This window comes from Buceros rhinoceros, unplaced genomic scaffold (assembly GCF_000710305.1).
Source record: "Buceros rhinoceros silvestris isolate BGI_N320 unplaced genomic scaffold, ASM71030v1 scaffold14028, whole genome shotgun sequence".
In the NCBI taxonomy this organism is placed as follows: Eukaryota; Metazoa; Chordata; class Aves; order Bucerotiformes; family Bucerotidae; genus Buceros; species Buceros rhinoceros.
Genome location: NW_010426442.1, coordinates 14405 through 27142, shown reverse-complemented (window position 1 = coordinate 27142; position 12738 = coordinate 14405). Strand labels below are relative to the sequence as shown.

Genomic DNA, 12738 nt, shown 5'->3' with positions numbered 1-12738 from the left:
TCCAATTACATTAAAAAGGTTTAAATATGCTGTATGTGGAGAAGAATATGTATTTCTTCTAGAGGTAGCTATTTCACTATGGTGTAAAAATGTCTGAAAACCAAAATATTTCACAATAATCAGAAAATGTTTACTAATACAATGAACAGTAGTAGTTGAACAAGTTGGCCTTGTCTAACAAAACAGTCCAACTTAACCATACCACTGATATAGTAATGAAAAGTGCTTTATCTAGTAATGTGTCAGAGATGGTGTTAAGGATTAGTATTAATTATTGAACATTCAAAGTAAAAAATACAATGCTTTTGCCTAGGGTCATAATTAACACAGCTTTAAATGGCATAGATATTTGCATATCAGGAAATGGTAAAGACTGTTTATAACTGGCATCTGGTGAATGTGAGTTACAGCAGAATCTATTTTGACTATTAAGCCATTTATTTATCACCTTTGCTTATTTAATCCATATTGTGTTTAGGAGGCAGTGGCTCAGGTTTATTTTGATTTTTTTTTAAGGCTTACTGTTGTTTGTGCCAACTATTTGTTTTGCAACAGCAAGTTTCCCCAAGAAGGCTTTTCTGCTATTATACAGACGTTTCTTGGACGCTAAAAAATGTGGAAACAACTGTGTCAGATGTGAGGCTGACAGTTTAATGTCAAGGCCATGTAGGAAATCTTTGAGGAATTTGAGCAGCTCTGTAATACCTTTAAATTGCAAGAGTAATCTTCCTGCAGAAGCTTTTTGTTTCCATTTATAATACCTGCAGTAAATGAAATAGATGTTTGGACAAACCCCACAGATTTATTCTTGGATACATTATTCTGTAACCCAATATAGTGAAAGAATTATGTTTAACCTGAGTGCATGCAAAATAATAGTTGTTTTAGTCTTCTGTGAATGCTTTGCAGTGTTGATCTTTCACAGGTCGTTTACATCTTGATACATTTTTCTGTTTCAAACTATTTCATGCTTAATAGATGGTGGTAGATACTTCTATACTATAGATCATTGGGGCAAAATTTTTTTTTTCTGTGAGAGGTAGCGAACTGTGGTGTGTGGGGAGTGTCTTGGGAGACCCATGAGCTAGTGTGGAGTAGAGCACTGACTTACGTGTAGTGGAAATAGTGGGTTACACTACTTCTCTCCCATTCTTTAACAGCCTGCTGTTCCCTTAGTGTGTCATCTGGCCTTCCCATGGCCATACAGTAAACAATGTACTTCCCTGGGTAAAAAAGTTTGGCATTTCTACATCCTGTGAAAGAAAGGGAGGGTTTTTTTCATTAGCTAGGGCTTACTTATGTGCATGTACACTTATAAAAATGTTTACCTGTCTGCCTTATAAGAGGAATTTGTATGCTCCAAGATGACTGCTTTTTTCCCCAGGTCTCAAAGACGCATTAATCTCTATTAGTCTATTCCTTGCCAGGAGAAATCTTCAGTACCTTATTTTTAAAAAATATAGCTATACCTTCTGGCTAGATGATCCCCCAAGTTGAAGCTGTATTGTGAGATTACTGGGTTGCTCACCAGCGTAGCTTTCATGCAGTCTGAAGAATGACCTAATTCATCTGTACTTAGAAGTTATCCTCAATGCCAAATTTCTAAAGGTATGAAAGGAAGAAGTCTGCTGTCTGTTTTTCAATACCATATTGATGCAGACCTGGCACAATATTTGGAATCTGTTTAAAAGTCACAGAGCAGAGAAAGCTGCTAGAGAGATGTAGGGTTTAAAAGTGTTGATCTTGTACACAATGCATCACTTCAAAAGAGAGAGAAGTTTTAGTGAAAGTAGTGTTTTTCAGGTCTGTCACATACTTGGAAAAGTTTCTTTCATTTCATACTTGGCTATGAATCATTTGTTCGTGTTATAGCTATTAACATTAAAAAGGCAGACTGGAAACTTGCAGTAGTCTGTTCTGTTACGCTTTATTCAATGTCTTGACTACCATAAAGATGGTCATTTCAGAATTTGGTTTCTAGCCTTCTTTGTTTTATTAGATTTCTTACATTCTTACTGAGATAGTTTCTTGCCTTGTCAGCTTCAACTGGAGAGCAAGTGATGGGACTTTTAGAAAGTAAAACACTGGAAGGTGTTTGAAGGAAGAAAATGGCAGGATAGCAGTTTAACTTTATGTGACTCAGTATACTGTCTGCCAACTGTAGATGCCTATTCTGTACTATGGTGGTCTGATATGATGTAAAATAATTTGATTCTCCTAGGTAAAAATAGATTGCCTCACTGTTCTCAGAATTACTAGTCTGCCCAACCTGTAGTGATGCCTACCTCACAAGAAGCTAGGCGGAGAAGCAGCGTCTACTTACCTGGTTCTGAGTTGAAGTTCGTGTTCATGTGTTCTTGTCTAATGGTTCAGCCTTCAAAGCAGCAACGTTTTCTAGACAGTGTGTAATTCAGTGCTTAACACTCTCCTAAACCAAAATATGTTCTTTATTTAAATAAGACTTCCTTTAGGCATATGTTAATTACTGGATGTCTTGGTCTTTCTTGGAGAGACTTCAGACATAGGTCATATCTATTTTCAGTCAGGATTGCAAAACAAATATACCTAACCGCTATGTCCGCCAGAAGCAGCCAGCTACCCATAGGTGTGACCCTACTTTCTTGTACATAAAAGAATTTTTATTTAGCTAAACATTTCTTCTGCTTGGTATTCTCTACAGACCGATGATTTGTCAGGTTTAGATGGTTTAGTTCTGAGCAGATGGGCAACTCAGGTCCTTGAGATGCAGGGATGAATTAGACTTCCATAAATACTAAGTCTTATTGATAAATCCACGGCTGGAAAAAAATCCATCTGGGATATTACTTAATTTCAAGTGTCAGCTGTTGTATCTGATTGTTGTCACGGGCTCTCTGTTCTGCCACTCTGCTTAATCTTGAGTTTTTCAGGTAATTGTTTCCAACCAGTGCTTTAAAGACTACTTAGCAAGGTCTGGTTTTCCGCAGTGCTGTTAAACTGTGAATTTGCCTTTGGGAGATCAGTCTTTCTTACTTGTCCTGCTCCCCCTTTTCTTCAGCGACCTGCTTTAGTGTCCTGCTACAAGTAACCTGTAAACATGACTCCTGCTAAACAAGTGTTTTATGTACTGTTTGATTTTGTATGGGTTGCCTGTATCACACCAAGCTCTAAGCTAGAGATCTGTGCTAAATCCATGTGTGCTTTAAAGTGTTAGATTTCCACTGGGTTTTGGTTCTGGTACTTTAAGAGAATGATTTACTTAAAGAGAATGATTGTAAGCAAATACTTTAAAATTCTGAATATTTCTGTTAACTGTATGTGCTGCAGGTCATAAATTAAGCTAAGTGCCCAAATCAGAGTCAGTTTCCATTATTCTAGCATTCATGGAAAAGCAGATCTGACTTATTTTCTATATTGAAAGCAATTCAATATAGAGAACAAACATAAACTTTCTTTAGAAGTGAGGCTTTACTTGCTTTTTGTTAGTATTTCTAGGAGAGGAACTCAACTTTTTATGTGACTTGCTCAAGTACACTAACATAAGCTAAAAGTTAATTTTGTGATCCTTGCTGGAATGCGTTACTTCTCGCCTCACGAAGAAGGCAGTATCATGGTTCTCTGATTGCACTTGAAATTGAAGTGATCTGTGCACAAGGAAAGTTTGAGCACAAAGATCCATGCTTTGTATAATCTCACATTAGACATTTTAACAGAGGGGCAGCTTTTACAAAGAGCTCAGATGTATCTTGCAGCAGACCTGTGCAAAGTGTGGGGTGTTTTTTCCCTCTGCTTCAGTTTTATTCCTGGGCATAGGGCCTCAGATGGAACAGTTGGGAAACATTTTTGGCTCAGACCATGGAAAGTGGGTTTCCAAGCCAAGCGGTTAATGATTGCACCAAAGTTATTCAAAGTAAGCCTTCATTTGGAGAACTATTAGCTAAAGTGGTGACTGAAATGGCATATAGGAATATCCTGCTGTTTGCAGTGAAACAGAAGGTTTTCTGACTTGTGAATTGCCTAACTTTCTGCAGGCTTTCAAGTTCATGAAGTTCTCAGAAGAAAACTGTTAAAAGGTTCTCAGCAGTAGATGCTTGGAATGAGAAACTGCATCTCCAACAGCTTTTTGTACAGGACTGAAACTCTGTAACTCTGATTAGCTTACTCATTTCAAGAGTGGGCGGCAAGATGAAAGTGATTATTCCTTCCCCCCCCCCTCCCCCGAGCGTTCCATGAGGGTAATTTCAACTGATGGGCCTTAGACATTGTCAGAGCCTAGGCAACAAAGGCATTTTTAACTGTTAAACTTATTCAGAGGGAATATAGTCTGAAAAAAAAATTGAGAAGCAGGGCTGCAAGGAAGCTGTCTGCTGAGTTTTGAAGATGAGACCAGAAGCTGTGAAGTCAGTGTGTTGGCTGCACACTGTATAAACGTAATTCCTGGAAGAAGGCAAATAAGATTAGAATTTAGAACTACTACAGTGATCTAGTAGTTCTCCATTTAAGGGAGCTTTTGTACTCTTTTTAAGAGGTAGTACTGTGTTCTCGTAAGATTGAAAAGCCAAAATGAATCCTGAAAGTTGTTTTGAAGAATTAATTTTTTACAATCTGGTCTCTTGCTTGTGTGAGTTGATTGCTTTCTGTGTATAAACCTCACTCTTTATTTCATATATGGGCTTTCCTGCTTATCTAGATAATTAAAAATGAACCAAACAAAAACTCTTAAGAAGAAAGATCTCACCCCTCTGCTCCGACAAGCTGTTTTGTTCAGTCAAGTTATGACCAACATGCTTTTTTTTCCATATTAGAAAGATCTCAGGAGTATTTCAGGTCTTACGAAACAACAAAGAAAAATTTAAATGGATCAATACCTATCCACCTCGTTCATGTCACACAACTTTATACCCGATTGAGACTGTACATATGGCTTCTATAGAAACACATTTTGGGTTGGTTGTATGTGTTTCATCAGTAAACAGTAATGTTTCCACCAGAGACTGGATGAGTATGATATACAGTTATCCCAAGGCCACTAATTTTGAAACATGATATCACTGATGACTACACATAAAAACTTGCAGGCTGTAAAGTTTATGCTGCACAAAATGAATGTCTGACAAAATTATGTATAAGAATATCCCACAACTCCAATTCTGGTGCTGACTTGTAGGTTCAGAAATGTTTTTTGGCAAAGGTGGTGTCAATTTTCACCAGCGATCTTTGAAGTTTTGCTGTTACAGTACGCTCAGGCACTTTGAAAGTCTAAGGTGTTGCATGTTAATTACCAAGTGAAGCAACTTTTGAAGTAGTGACTTTTCTGCTCAGTGCCTGACGGAAAAGATGCACATGCACACAGGCATAGTTCCAGCTGCACTTTTAGAGACAGTTATCATATGAGCACTTTGTTAGTATTTCTTTATAACCCAACAGTAAGAGAAGAGCATTCCTGTTACGCTGATGTGCTTGCAAATTCAGTTAACTCTGTATTGAACAAAACTTTGTTTTAGCAGTTTGAGACGGACTTTTGCTTTACAGAAACACTTGGAGCTCTCTGCTGTGAATGAGACATGAAGATGCTTCTCCATAACTTCCTAGTGTTTACTAAATTTTGCTCATGTTGCCTCTGTTCTTTTTTGAGTAGAGAATTAATACTTGACGTTGCTCCATTTAAAGGGTATTTCAGTGTGGAGTAATTCCAACTTAAAGTACTTTGTAAGAGCATAAGCAAAGGTTTATATTTTGGATATGCATGAGTATTTTAAACTTCCCTAGCCTTGCTATGACTTTGGGAATAATCCAGCTTGGCATAGATTCAGGAAGGTAGTGCAGGTGTAGACCTGAGTCAGTGAAAGACTGGATTTTTTGTTTCCTATTTTATTGTTTTGGTGCAGTAAAATTATATTTATAGATTCTAAGATTTAAAAAAAAGGAAAATTATTTGCTACTCTCTGACAGTTCTTTAGAAATGATGGCCTAGTGATAGATAGAACTGGTGTTAGACCTTTTGTATGTGACTTTGTGTTGGTGTGACTGTTGATATGGTTGGGTTTTTTTTTTATGAATCAGGTACCTCTAGTTTAGCAAAGAAATCAGGAAGATGATGGCATGTGGCTGTGAGAACTGACTGTGCATGTAATACCTTATTTCCTCACTACTTCTGCATGCTTTCCAGAAGAATTAGGAGGATGTTAAAACCACTGGTTTCAGACCATATTGAGATTTTGTGCATGTTCAGAAGGTGATGGAATTTTTATGATAACTAGGACCAACCTAAAATGCAGTAACTTCATAGTGCCTGAAATACTATTATGGATGTGTTGCAGCTGGAACTAACTTCATCCTATATAAAAGATAATACATATTTCAGAGTAAATGTAAGTTATTTGGAAGAAGTTGAGTCAGGGTACAACAACAGTTTTATAGTAACATCTTTTTAATAGTTATTAAAACTACCTTTTGTTCTACTTTCAGTGTAAGTACTGAAATACACTTGCTGAGCCATACCTGGTTGTATTTGATGTGATTTGTACATATTGTTAGCTGTGACAATCTTCAGGTTTAACTTCTTTTTGAAGGAGAAATTTGTCCAGCGATTTTTCCATATTTTCAGTGGAACTTCTGAGAATTATTGAGCTACTGCTACTTGTGTGGATGTGTTAATGGTAAGCTTGTGTTTAGGTGATTGTATTTTATGTAATGCAGTACTAAGTAGATCATAATAAACAAAAGTTTAATTTTACCAGGGGAACATGAATGTGGCAGCTCTATTCAAAGAAATCTTACCATCCAGGAGGCAGCTGCATATTTAAAAGTAAGCAAACGAGGTATTTTTCATTGGTTGTGTATAAGACTTGTAAGGCTGTTTCAAATCTAGTGTATTGACTAAAATTTGATTTGGTATTAAATGTTACTTGGAAATGTTTGAAATTGATGTCTTTAACATATGCTACTTACAATTTTTATTTGGGGATGTAGCAAAGTTTTGGGAGAGAGGGAAAATGAAAGAAACTGGCTTAAGAGCAATGAAAGTGTAAGTAGTAGTGCTTCAATGGCATGCTGTTATTTTGCCTTTTCTTTTAAAAAAAAAAAAACACCAGGATATAATTTGAATTGATGGAGATTAGTTGACCAACATGCAAATCATAAATCTATTAAATTGCAATATCTAGAACCTTATCCAGAAATCAGTATACTATGTTTTAAGATTTAGTAGAAAAGGCTACTGTTTTCCTTTCTTTGGAAGGAGAGGTTGACATGTGGATATGTGTAGTGCTCCTGAGTGTCTGACAGGCAGTAGCTGTATGGAGACACCGTTCATTGATGCTTTAAATAGAAACGGTCAAAAAAGGCCTTTTTGTTAATTTGATAGGTGTGCAGTATTATGAAATCCCACTCTGCTGTTATTCTCTTGCTTCACTCCCCAAATAAAAGATGACTCTTGCCTTGTCTTGACAGCTGTAGGGTTTAATTTAGCCCACATTGGTGTACCCTTCAGTGGAAAACTACTTGAAGCTTTTAAAAGGTTGAGAGTATAAAATTTCTTTGGTCGGATGGCGGGGGTGGTGTGAGTTAACCTGATGGGACTTTTACAAACATAGAAATTTTACATTTTGGCAAACATTTACCTAGTAGACAAAAAGGATCAATGTTAAGAGCATCTTGAAGAAGCTGCTAACACTGGTTTATGGTTTGGCAGTGATATTCTACATCTGTGACAACCGGTGCTTTGTGGGAGTATATTGGAAAAAATGAAGTTGATGCCAGATAACTTATGGTCTTACCTGTCTATTGTGCTGAAAGAATGACAGTTGTTATCATTACAGCTGTTTTAGTTCCAAGCTCAGATTTCATATGAACACTTGTCACTTTGTACAAAGTTTTTTTTTAATCCCTAGAGTTCCTAATTTTGGGAGTATAAGTATAAATCCTTTGCAGAATTTCAGTGTTCCATTGTACAACTTCAATATTTCACTCTCTAAGTGAAAACAGAACAGTTACTGTTTTTTCTTAGGTGCTTATCCTCTAATTCAAGGGCAGTTACATTATGAGAGGTTCAAAGGAAACATGGAGATAAATCTTTTTTGAGAGTATGAATTTCAAATACAGTACTAACTTACATTTTTGTTTTTCTCTTTCTGCAAAAGAACATACAAGGTGAACAAACTACGGAGACAGCCTTAGCTCAGATGGCAGTGAATGTTCTATGATAGTTGATACCAACTAATTTTTTTAAAGTCAATTTCTATATAGTAATATAATTTCTTGAATTACAAACATGGGACGAATTGCAAAATAACAGTTAAAATTTGTTTTACTCAAGCAGCATACAAAAAAAGACCTGAATGACTTTTATAGGACCCATTTTCAGCTGGGTTTTTATTCAGTTTGAGTTTTACTCTAGAAGTAGATTTTCAACGAGCACCACCTAGTGGCTGAAAATTTTTTCTTGCTGTAGATTAGAATCGTTAATAAAATAGTGAATGTGGCTTGACTTTTCAAACAGTCCTCAATTTGATGTATGCTATTAAGTCTGATGGCTGCTCATAGCATGTATAGACTGACTTTATGAACTAAGTGGACACTTAAAAGATGAAGAATCGAACAAAGCAACATAGTTTTGACTACTAATCTGTGCAGTATCTGAATTTTACTGTGGCATGATAACTTTCTGGTTATTTACAAAATTACTCATTTATCTTTGTCTGTTAACAGAATTTAGATCCAGAATACGAAAGTGTACTTAACACGTCATTACAATGGATCTTGAATAGTAGGGAAGACGTTGGTATAAAGTAAGTGATCTTTATTTCTTAACTTAATTTCTTCTAACAGAATTTAGCCTCTTTCGTAAATACTGTATATTTTTTAATAGGTGTCTCAGCAGTGATCCTAATGAGGTGGATGTCACTAATGTGACGGATGTGAAGTATCTGGAATCCACTAGTCCAAAGATGTCTTTCAGGTGTCGTTTTCGCCGTGCATTTGTTAATGTAACTCACAGATTATCAATATTACTTTTGGGTAAGTTAATTAAAAAATCAAACTTTTTGTTATAACTTATATGTAACTATACAGGGAAAAGTAAACAGTGCTTTTAGAGAACATATTTATTCAACGTTAAAACTTGGAGTTCCAACTGCTATCTTGATTACAGTGCAGTTTGTTTTGCAGTTCTATTGCACCACTGTATTTTCACATGGTTACTATCTTCTGCTGCTGTAGACAGCTGAAGAAGCTGAACATACTCATTTCTTTGAGAACTCTGTGGTGGTTGTTTGGTTTCTTTTTTCCTGCCAAAGCAATGCCTTGTGGCTTTCAAAAACTCCAGGTTGAACTGATTTTTAAAAAGCAAAATCCTCAGTAAAAAGACACGATAGCCTTAATTTTGAGGATATTTCACTGCTGTTCTAGGAACTTTGGAAACATAATTACAGAAAAGATGGGTTTTCTAGTTCTAGGAGGAGTCGTATGTCCAACATGGTTGTCACCAATAATTCTTACTTCTAAGACTATGTTGTCAAAATGTATCTAATGCTTTAGTAAGACTAATCCATTTAGTCTTTGATAGTTTCAGATTCTTTAAATTTTGTTTAATTCTGAAATATAATACTGAAAACTGTGGAACGTAAATATACAGCTGAGAGCAGGCACTTCATTCTTTTCCATGTGGCTGGTTAGACACACTGAAGATGCAGAGTTCATCTCTTGCACCTATTGAATATTTAATAAATTGTTTATCCCAGAATCTTTTCTACTCGTAAGTATGAGATTGCTGACTTGAGACCTCCTTCGCTAGCTTTTTGAATTGGATTGTGGAGATGAAGTTCAGAATTCAAGTCAACCACTGGTCTCATCAGTCACTCTGAGCAAATTGCTCTGTGTCTCTACTTTCTCATCTGTAATTAAGATTAATATTAACCACCTTTTCAAAAATAAACCATTGTATAATTATTAGAAGTATTGTCATTAACTAATCCCCATTTTGGCCTGAGGAAGTGTCCCTCAGTCTCTTTGATGTATCAGTTAACATGACCTTGCGATCACTGGTATATGGAATATATATATATATATATGGAACTATAACTGCAATTTGTGTATGTTTTGGTTTGGGTGTTTTATTATTGTGAAGAGATCATGGGTGTAGTGGTGCCCTCAGCCCGAGACAGAAGGAGGAGTAAGATATTTTTGTTTTGCAGCTTGTGCTGCAGGCCTTCCTAACTAGATTGTCCTTGTTGGGAATAATCATTAAAAGTAATGGAAAAAGAGCATGTAGTACTTTGTTGCAAAAAATACAAATCTGTAGCTGAACTAAAGCAGTCCAAGTTAATTAGTTTTGACCTGTACATCTATAGCATGTGACTTGTCTATGAATTAGTGAATATTGGGCATTTTAAAATCTTAGACGTGCTCTGAATTGTCAGTTTATGTGACTTTTGATATGACTTTCAATTTTTCCAATTTAGTTGTTTTACTGTTTTTCTTCACAAGTGGGTAAAATTTTCCATCACAGTAACAATAGTCTGGTATCGTGTAAAAACAATGAAATGTTTTTTTCTAAAGGTAACCTCTCTTCAAAGTTTAAGAGTTCCTGTTCCTGAGTTATTGACAGCAAGTTTATTTCACTAGCTTTGAAATCTAGAGTACTTAATGTTAGCTAGTTCAACCAATTTCTGAAGTATGTGCTGTGAACTTTGTTAAATAACCAATGTTTTAATACTGTTTAAAAGAGTATTAAACATCTTAATGCAGGTATAGCAGTGGTTTGGGGAGTCTTGTACTACATGAAATACCGTTGGGCGAAAGAGGAAGAAGAAACGAGGCAGATGTATGATATGGTGGTAAAAATCATAGGTACGAGTTCTTGAGTCAAATCTGATGTATCTGTATCAGCTCCGTATAAGCTTTCAAAGTACTGTCACTAATTCAGTTACATTTTCTGCTTGTTTAGTTGTCAGTCATCAGGCTGTTAGAGTTCTTGGTCAAATGTGTGGTTTGTGTTTTGTTTCTGTTTTTTAAATCATCCTTTAAACCTGATCAGAGCTTTTGGTATAAAAAATTGTAACTTGTGAATTACATCAGCATGGCTTTAAAAAAAATTCCCATTGACTTGGTGGTATTTTATCTTACTGTTGAAAATTGATGTAAATGCCATATTTGTTGACTTCAGATGCCTTCTGTATCTGTGTTTTCAGCTACCTTTACCTAAAATATCCACTACTAAAATGTGTGTTAGCTCTCAATTCCATCCTTAATAGCTTTTCATAGAAGAAGGAGCTTTTTAATTAGTCACTTTGAGGAGAAATTATGTTACCATTATGTTACTATAATAAAATACATAATTGGATTCTGAAATTCTGCCTTTCTACTTGAAGCCACAATGTTTTCAGTAGTTATTTTTAATCTGTTTTGGGCTGCATTTTACTTAAATTGTCTTATTACTTTCACCTATGGCATTCATTATAAATGTAGAGAAGGTAGTCAAATTGGAGCTGTTTTCCTCTTTTGACCATTTTCTTAGTTTTGTTTGCAAATCAAGTTTTGTTAGGCGGGGAAAAAGCACTTTATTTTCAAAGGTGGCTGTCCTTGCTAACAGCTAAAAGTACTAATCAAGAGTAACTGCAAGAAATCTTTTCCTTTATTCCAAATTATTTGGGGTACTTGGAAGCACTGTGTGTGGTTAGTTTTCTTGGTTTGCCTTCAGCATGGTTAGGAAGATAAATACTTGAAAATGCAGAAAAAATCTTTACTGAAATTGGGAGGGGTCTTCAGAATAGCTGTCCATTGCCAGAATTGATATTTTTCTTAATGTTTCAATGAACTATGTAGTTACCAGTTTTTCTTATGGTGTCCTCAGATGTGCTAAGAAGTCACAGTGAGGCATGTTCTGAAAATAAAGACTTGCAGCCTTACATGCCTATTTTACATGTGCGTGATTCTCTAATACCACCTCAGGACAGGTATGTTTTCACTATAAGTTCTGCATTTCCTTATGGGTAAGTAAGGAAAAAAAGTAAAATTAATTGGTCTGTTATCTAAGTTAATTTCAGTAGGTTGCGCGGTGTAATATTTTGGAGGTTCTTATTGACACAGTTGGGGGGGGATATTGGATTTTTCTTACATGCTGGATGTCAACTGTGCAGGTTGTTACAATGCTAACTTTGTAATTCTTGCTTCAATTTTTAAGGAGGAAAATGAGGAAAGTCTGGAATAGATCAGTTGACTTTCTTGCAGCAAATGAATCTAGAGTTCGCACAGAGACACGAAGAATAGGTGGTGCTGAGTTCCTGGTTTGGAAATGGATGCAACCTTCTGCACCATGTGACAAAATTTTAGTAATACCATCAAAAGTGTGGCAAGGCCAAGGTATTGGAGTTCAGTTATATTTTGCAAATATAATTATTGCCATTTCTGCATCTAAATTCTAAGTGGTATTTTGTTGCTTGAACATGCAAGACTTGTTTGCTTTCACACCTTTTACTGTTACGGACTGTCAGTGCTATTTCTCTGTTACCTTGTGGTTCCGTAGGTTTCTTCCTGTTTATTCAGTGTCTGCCTTGTTTTCGAGCAAAATGAGCTTTTTTGTTACAGCTGCTGCAGAAATACAGCAGAGGGCATGCAGCCAAAATGAGTTGCTTGTTCCTTTTTGTGAATTAACATTAGTCTAGATGGTCAAATTCTGACAGGCCTTATACTTACTGGAAGTAATATATTCAATTATACCTGACAGCAGGTAAATCAGAACTTGTAGACTTGAGATTCCTG

General features: G+C 35.9%; 1 protein-coding gene across 1 annotated transcript in view; it reads left to right on the top strand.

Moving 5' to 3' along the window:
• LEMD3 (LEM domain containing 3) overlaps positions 1–12738 on the top strand; it is a gene marked incomplete at its 5' end in the record, with an annotated part of 47447 nt that overhangs the window by 22550 nt on the left and 12159 nt on the right. Inside the window, 6 exons of the mRNA XM_010141511.1 lie at positions 6720–6787; positions 8689–8768; positions 8849–8997; positions 10726–10827; positions 11831–11933; positions 12161–12339. Coding sequence (XP_010139813.1) covers positions 6720–6787; positions 8689–8768; positions 8849–8997; positions 10726–10827; positions 11831–11933; positions 12161–12339 — 681 coding nt within the window. The remainder of the gene's footprint in view (positions 1–6719; positions 6788–8688; positions 8769–8848; positions 8998–10725; positions 10828–11830; positions 11934–12160; positions 12340–12738) is intronic.